This window comes from Kryptolebias marmoratus, linkage group LG16 (assembly GCF_001649575.2).
Source record: "Kryptolebias marmoratus isolate JLee-2015 linkage group LG16, ASM164957v2, whole genome shotgun sequence".
NCBI classification, from domain to species: domain Eukaryota; kingdom Metazoa; phylum Chordata; class Actinopteri; order Cyprinodontiformes; family Rivulidae; genus Kryptolebias; species Kryptolebias marmoratus.
In genome coordinates this window covers 2,511,966-2,520,044 of record NC_051445.1, presented here as the reverse complement: position 1 = coordinate 2,520,044, position 8,079 = coordinate 2,511,966, and the positions used below count along the sequence as shown (strand labels likewise).

At 39.1% G+C, this 8,079-nt stretch overlaps 1 protein-coding gene across 2 annotated transcripts in view; it reads left to right on the top strand.

The window, feature by feature from the left end:
- The window catches only part of znf385d (zinc finger protein 385D), an 83,937-nt gene that overhangs the window by 9,436 nt on the left and 66,422 nt on the right, over positions 1-8,079 (top strand). For both annotated transcript variants that reach the window (XM_037980318.1, XM_037980317.1), the window contains exon 2: positions 6,264-6,406. In XM_037980318.1, coding sequence (XP_037836246.1) covers positions 6,264-6,406 — 143 coding nt within the window. The remainder of the gene's footprint in view (positions 1-6,263; positions 6,407-8,079) is intronic.

The following is an 8,079-nucleotide window of genomic DNA, read 5'->3' as shown; positions in this document are numbered from 1 at the left end:
TTAGCAGTAAGGTAGCAAAGCTGCGCTCTTCTTCGTAGACATTGAGTTTGGCTGCAGCTGCACACAGTTGCAGCGCCTCCTACAGGAAACTGGTGGAGCTACGCAGAGAACCACGCCGTTCAAAAGCCTTGTTTGGATTCATGTTTTTATAATAAACACAGCAGAGAAACACTGAGGTCCGGACCTCGGTGTCCTCAGTGGGAGCTACGGCCCTGGTGCGGGGCTGAGGTCAGGCCGGCGTGCACGGAGCTATGGCGTGCTCGTGTGTCCTGGCACACGAGAGCCGGCATGTTCCCCCAACAGATGGCGATGGCAGGGGGGGAAACCAGAAAGCTAGCGAGAGTAAAGGGAGGCCGCAGTTTGTGGTTTCACCCAATTCTCTGCTTGTTTTTATGACTTTAGCTCTTTTTTATTTACCCCTAACCACCGCCTGAGGACTGAAACGTGGCAAACATCAGTTTTATTTCCCTCACGACGGCGTTTTGATGCCAGAGCTGGCTCGGGGTTCCTCTGTTACACACAGAGCGATAAAAAAGAAAAATCTTCTCTCTGGTTCTCATTACAGCTTCGTGAAATAGCTTCTTTAATTCCTAATGTTTGGGAAAGCAGCAACAGTCTTTTTTTTTTTGTTTCAACCCCGCCGTGTTGAAATCAGGCCTGTCCTGTTTCCAACTGGGAAAGCTTTCTGCTGGCGTGGCGCTCTCACAGGACAATAAAACTCAAGTATTTACTTTTGTTTTTCCTCTCTGAGCGTTGCGTCATCTCGTGAGGCGCTCCTGCAGCTCTGTTCACATCAGCTGTTCGTGGCGACACCTGCGCTCACCTGCTCCCAATAAAAAGGTTGAAACGTTCAGATTTGTCAACAGAAGTCAGTAAATCCAACATGTCTGGAGTCCCTACGTGGCATCAAAGCTAAACTTCTTAAACGAGAACAAATTTTACATCATCAAAGACTAAAAATGGGTGAAAAAACACATTTTTGTGTTGAAATATGTCTCCTAATTTAAATTTTTGGTGCTATTACTTAGACATGTTGTACCTTTAGTTTAGCATTATCATGTTTCAGTTTATGTCAGCTTATTTAGCCATCCTGTATATTTAGTTTAGTTTATCTTAGCTCATATTTTAGATATTGTTAGATTCCTGATTGTTGTTTAGTTCAGCTTTATCATGATTTCATTTAGATTATTTTAGCTACTATTTTGACTGTTTTAGCTCATGTTTAGTTTCATGATTTCATTTAGATTATACATGATTGATGTTTTCTGTGTTGTAAAGCATTTTGAATCGACTTGTTGTTTATATAAATAAATTTCACTTCACTTCACTAAATTACATAATTTTTGTAATTAAAGGTTTATCGTGTCATAAACATGACAGAATTTGGGTCAAAACTGGAAAATAAAGCGATCTGACGAGACTTGCAAGGTTTTATAATAGATGTTAGCACTTAAAGTGTGGGTTGTTAATGACTCTCAGCTACTACCACACCAGATTTTAGCTTAATATGTGTAAAAATATTAGTTGTGCTGTTTAAGGTCAGTTTGTTGAGGAAGCCATCTTGAATCAGACTGACTCCAGCTGAAAATGTAAATCCTGTGAAAACACCAGCATTTAGTCAAATATAAGGACAGTGATGTGTTATTTAAAGGACATAATAATAATAATAATATATTAATATACTAATATAGAGCGGCTTCCTTTAGCTTGTACCAAATCTTCAGATCCGACTCACCTGTTTCTGGGCTGCGACTTGTCCCCCGTCACCGTAAGAAAGCCTCGGGACATAAATTTTAAAGCTTTCTAAAACCTTTGGCTTTTTCAAACTTTGTTCTAACAACCTGCAGAAACAAGCTCCTGTGAAGTGCTACAGAAATAAAAATAATTGAGGCCTGAAAAAGCAGGAGAAACCTAAAAGGAGACAGAAAATAGTTCTCAGGCAGCTGATTTTATGTAATTTAGTTGAGCAATCTGAGAACTGCAAGGGAGGTCACACAAACATTGTCATTTCAGTCACTTTTATTCTACTTTTTTGTTTATTTCTCTAAAGCTGTGACTTTTGGAGTGCATGAGAATCATGTTGCAGCCCTGAGTTCAAAACAATTTTACCAGAAGAGGCGATGAAGAATAACATATTGTACCATATTTAATGTAATAATAATAATGTAGACATAATTTATTGTATCATATGGTATCAAATCATCTTATATCAAACACCAGGACTGCGGTGGATCGGTGGTTGACGCCGCAGTCTTGTTATCTTGAGGCCGCAGGTTCGAGCCCTACTTCGCTCACGTTAGTCGGCATTTCTCCTCCAATAGCCTTCGCCCCTCTCCATTCTCACATTGAACGGTTTACCCAATGTCGCACCACTTCACAATGGAAGTCGGCCAATCGGAGTCAAGCTCTATTTGAAACCCGCCTCCCCCACAAACAAGGAAACGAGTTACAGATTTTATTTACGTTAAAAAATAACCGTTGGAAGACAGTGAGAGCCGTCAAAGTGGAACTTTTCATCGCTCTTCCCATTAATAAAGTTTTTTAGTGTTAAAGTAACGTCTTAAAAACGTTTTTATCGCTTTTTTTGTGCAAACAGTGTAGTACTGTAAATTAAAACACTTTTTATTTGCCAAAAAAGCGATCTTTTCACAAACTTCATTGATTAAGAGCTTATTTAATTTTGTTTTCTGTTCTAGTGATAAATTTAAATAAATTTATCAAATTATACTGTATACTATAAACTTGATACAGTATATTTTAATGTCATCTATGGTCTTTTACTGTGAATAAATATTAGCTGCTTTTGATTCTGAATTATTGGTAATAATGTAATGCATACACTAGGAACGACTTATCACTCACTTCACTCAGAAAGTACTTTAGGAAAGATACTTTTAAAAAATACTATAGTTTGAACTGCTAATTTGCTGTAAAAATAAGCTCTTTATCAATAAAGGTTTTAAAAAGATCGCTTTTTTGGCAAATAAAAAGTGTTTTAATTTACAGTATTTGCACAGAAAAGCGATAAAAACATTTTTAGGACGTTACTTTTATTAACACTAAAAAACTTTATTAATGGGAAACTTTTTCATTAAAACATAACATGGCAACAGGTGGGATTGAACTCGCGACCCTGGAATCCGCCGCTCCCCCCCCCCCCAGAAATTACCTTTTTTATTTAATTTATCATACTGTATAATATTGTGTCTTATATCGTATGGCATCATGTCATCATATCGTACAGTATAATGTGTCATATTGTATCGATTCATGTCATATGATATGGTATCACACAGTATAATGTAAAGTAAAGTAAAGATTTATTTGTATAGCACATTTCAGCAGCAAAGCATTCTAAGTGCTTTACATCATAAAAACATCAGTAGAATCATTACAATAATCAATAATAAATAAAATAAATAATCAAAAACATCACACACAACATTAGAATCCTCACATAAAATCATAAATGTGTCACAGTGTCTCATATGGGATCTCATAATATCATATCATATAGTGGTCATTTGTTCTTGGTTCTTTGTTTTTCTGTTTTCTTTTCATTTTATTTTGTTATTTATTTATTTATACTATCATCGTTCACGTCTCCTCTGTTTATCTCTCGTCTTTCTGCCACGCCCATCTTCACCTGTTCCTGATTGTAATCACTCACCTGTGCTCACGTCCCCTGGTTCCCCACCTCCGTCTTTAAAACCTGGTCACTTCCTCACCGGTTCATTTAATCCTGTCTGCAGGTTTCGTTCTTGTGTTCCCTTGGCCAGCCAAGTTCTGCTCCTTGGATTATATGTTTGTTTTTGAGCCACGTCAGCCTCTTGTTTTCTTGTTTTTGTGCTTTTATGTATTTATTTATGGTTATTGTCCTCTTGGATGAGTTTTTTTATTTGTCAGGTACGGTGGGGAAGGAGGCGAACCCAGAGGGCAGACTCATTTTATGAAGAAAACTAATTTATTAAAATAAGATAAACAAAAACCGAAAGGCTGACGTGGCAGCAAAATAAAGAAATAAGGCGTGGAACAGAGAACAACGATCCAGCAGTGTGTGGGAGAAATGACCGGGTTTTTAAACAGAGGAGGTGATTGGAAAGTGGGCACAGGTGAAGCAATTAACAAGACTAGAGACAGGTGTAGATGGGCGTGGCAGGAAGGCAAAAGACTATTGTATCACCGATCTGACATTTGTGCTTTTATGTATATATGGTTACTGCCCTAGTTTCCAAGACTGTAGGGATTTGGGTTTTCTGTGTTTTTGTCTATTATCATCTTGTTTTCTGTTGAGTTTGCTGTCACTTTCCACTCCTCCCCCGTCACTCTTTTGCCTTCCTGCCACGCCCATCTACACCTGTCTCAAGTCTTGTTAATTGCTTCACCTGTGCCCGCTTTCCAATCACCTCATCTGTTTAAAAACCAGGTCATCTCCTCCACTCTCCGCTGGATCATTGTTCTCGGTTCCCTGTTTTTGCAAATTTTACCTTAGTTTCTTATTTTGCTGCCACGTCAGCCTTTTTGTTTTTGTTTATTTTATTTTAATAAACTAGTTTTCTTCATAAAATGAGTCTGCACTCTGGGTTCGTCTCTGTTACCACGATGCCTGACAAAGACAAATTTCTCCTATGGTAGACTAATTATCTTATCTTACCGTATGATACGATATATCATACAGTATAATGTATCAGTGTCTCATATTGCATCTCATCACATGGTATCATACTATATCATTATATTATCAGTTGTTTAATATTGTATCATGTCATACCTTCTCATATTATGTCCAATCATATCATAACTGCTTGGATTTCCATAAATGCCAAAGGAAGACTTATCAAACAGCGTCGTTCTGTTCATTAGTGCATCCCGCCTCCACAGCTATAAATCAGAAAAAAAAAAATAAAATAAAATCTATCAAACATCCCCAGCAGAAAGTTCAGAGTCATTCATTTGCAGATGAAAATCAAAACGAGTTAGGCTCCGACAATAAGGCCTGCAAATTGAAAGAATTGTTCTGCAGGAAGAATAAAAAAGGAGTTTTTCTGAAGCCTCGGCTGTTGTCCTGACTGTGCTGCACACAGAGAAAAGACTGGATTAAATACCAGCAAATTCTGTAACCAAACATCACACTACGATGAAAATAAAAAAGGCAGTTTTTACAACAAATTAATGACCCTGAAGCACTTAATATTTTTACCCTGTGGCCCTCGCCCTCCCCTTAACTTAACATCGTTAAAAAGCTGTGCAGACCTCAAAAGAGCAGAGCACGCAGAGCTCAAAGCTTTCTGCAGGGTTTCTGAGATCGACTCTGAAAAAATAAAATAAAAAATGAGCCGACGACGAGAAGTGTTTACAGGCTGAGATGGTTGTGAGGAGGAGTGTTACTCGACACACACCACGCCGCCGAGGCTTCAGCTTCAAGTCACAAAACAGCAGAGATTATAAAGAGTAGACATGGTTAACAGATTACCAAGTTAAAAAAAAACAATGTGTGCTGCTACATCTGTTGACAGCTTTGACCAAATTAATCAAAATATTTAACAGCCGTTTAGAGAAAAGTTAAATAATTTACGTGACGTCATGTCTTTAACTGTTAATATGCAAATTATCCAGTAGTGTTCCTGCTTTTATTATAAGGTTTTGTTTTTTTTTAAAAAAGGCCGAGCGATCATGTAACTGCCTGTGTCTGTTAGTAAAATATCCTGTTAACCGTTGGACAGATTTTAATGAAACTTTGAGAGTTAACCGAATTCAAGATGGCTGCCACAGCTAAAATAAGTACTAACTAATTATGCAAAATATCATAATATTGCACAAGATTGCAAACACTTTTATTTTCAAGGTTTAACCAAAATGGCTGTTTCTCAACATTTTATTTTGAAGGCAACAGAAGATATGCAAAGTTTTCATCATCCTTATTGGTTAGAAACGCTCTGATTGGATGTTTCGTGTTAAAACTTGGAAATATAAGATTCAAAGATGTTTCCATGTTTGACACATTAGCGTCACCACTGCTGTTATTTTCCAAATGCCCCCGAAATAAAGAAAATCATGTCATAAATTAAAGTTTAATGAGGTTTGTGCTGGAAGCTTTGCAGGAACAGGATGTGTTGATTTGGCAGCATCGGTGGTGCAGGTGCGAAATAGCTGAAATGATGACTAATAAGAGTCAGGGGTGATGTGATGCCGACGACACGGACTCTGTGAGGATCCTGGCCTGTCTTCACTTCCTCACGCTGCCTTTACTCTCCCTCCTCCAGGTAACACATGTCAAAATGGCCTCCTGCCCGCCCTCGTGCGTCCGACCCTGCCTGCCGTCCAGACCTCGATGAGCATGAAGCAGTTTCTCCCAATCCCGTTGGATACAGCCTCGGCCGTCAGCCTCTTCCCAGGATTCAGCACGGTGAGTCTCGTCTTTAATCTCTTTGCTCGCCGGCTGCGAGGCTCGGCTCGACTCTCGCTGAGGTCACACTGCATTCCCCTGCCGCCATCACAATAAAAGACACGGCAGCTCTCTGCTTTTTTTTTTTATGCTCCTGACCTTGAAAATATTACATATTTACTGGTTTGACGTTTCTGATATTTGCTCTCTTCATTCGAGCTGTAATCACCGCCTCAAGGCTGCGAGATGGTTCCTGCAGCCGCGTTGCTGTTACCCTTTCTGTCCTCCTGCAGCTTTGGAAAAACTCACACAGAAAATACATCAAAATGTGTTCAATCAGGAATATCGTAATGTAACTTTTGGTACCGGAGCATTGAGCTTTGTGAACACGATTACATCCTTACCAACATTTGGGATTGTCAATGTGGGACAACATCAGCTGATCATGTCTTTAAAACATCACTCCCAGAAATACACACAAACATCACAGATTCAACAGGATTTTCCTGAATTCTGATCAATTAATTTGAATTAAACACACATCATAGTTGCTTCAGATCAGGGCTCTCAAGTTTTGATCTTTGTCTCCATCCTCTCAGCTGTTAGATTGTAAATACTGATCAGTAAACAGCTGGAACTTGTTATTTATTAGTATTAGTAGCTTTAGCTAAGCTGAACATTTCCAGGCCTCCTCTTGATGCTCAGACACAACTTCCTGCTGTCTTTCAACCACTTTGAAAAGCTTTCTTTCCTGCCTCCATCTTTATCTTTCTGCCTCTCCATCTTTAGCTCTCTGTCATCAGATGAGCGGGTCTCCTCTCTGCTGGGAGACTGACAGCTGTCAGTGCTTGGGGAAGTGGGCGGGGCTTACAGTACGCTGCAGAATGAGTGCTTTCTCACATTTAGCCGCCAAAGTCACCAGATTTGTCGCTAGTTGCTTTAAAAAAATGCTAGAGGGATCTGAAAACTCGCTAAATATAGCGTTAAAGTGACAAAAAGGCCGTGTGTGCGTGGTTCTTTGCGTGAGAAATACAAAGTGTGGCGTGTGAGGGCCAAATGCGAGACTTTTGGCAAGTATGCAGTTAGCAACAAAGGAGAGAAATGTTCCCGACTGACAACAATATGATGGTGAAATGAGTGAGAAAACCAAGCTCTGATGGTCATTCAGAGTTTAAACGGGTCGCAACTAGTTGGACTTTATGCATCTGAACTTTTGATACGTTTTACAGTTTTTACAGATTTCACCACAGAACGATCCGAGGACGTCACGCCAATGATGTTTGTGTTTTTTTTGTTCTAAATTTGTGCAGAAATGTGCAAAAAACGTTTCACGTATGTTACGTTAATCATCACCCGCTACTGAAAGGTGGGCAATATGGGTTTCACCTGTTTCTGCAAGCGTTTGTTTGTCTGTTAGCAAAATATCCAACAAACCAGTGGACAGATTTTAACGCAGCAAGATCGTCCACGACTGATTAACGCTTGCAGTCAGCTTGATTCAAGATGGCCGCCAGCTTGAATTAGCTATTTGACCTCGGAAAGCACGAAGATCAATCCCTCCAGGATTTTGCGGGCATTTTTTGTGATTGTTGCGGCTAAAATGCCTGATTTCGTGGGGCATTTTCCTAAAAGTTGCGATTTTTTTTTACTAAAATCAATAAAAAACCATAACTTTTAATATATAAACCAAAAAT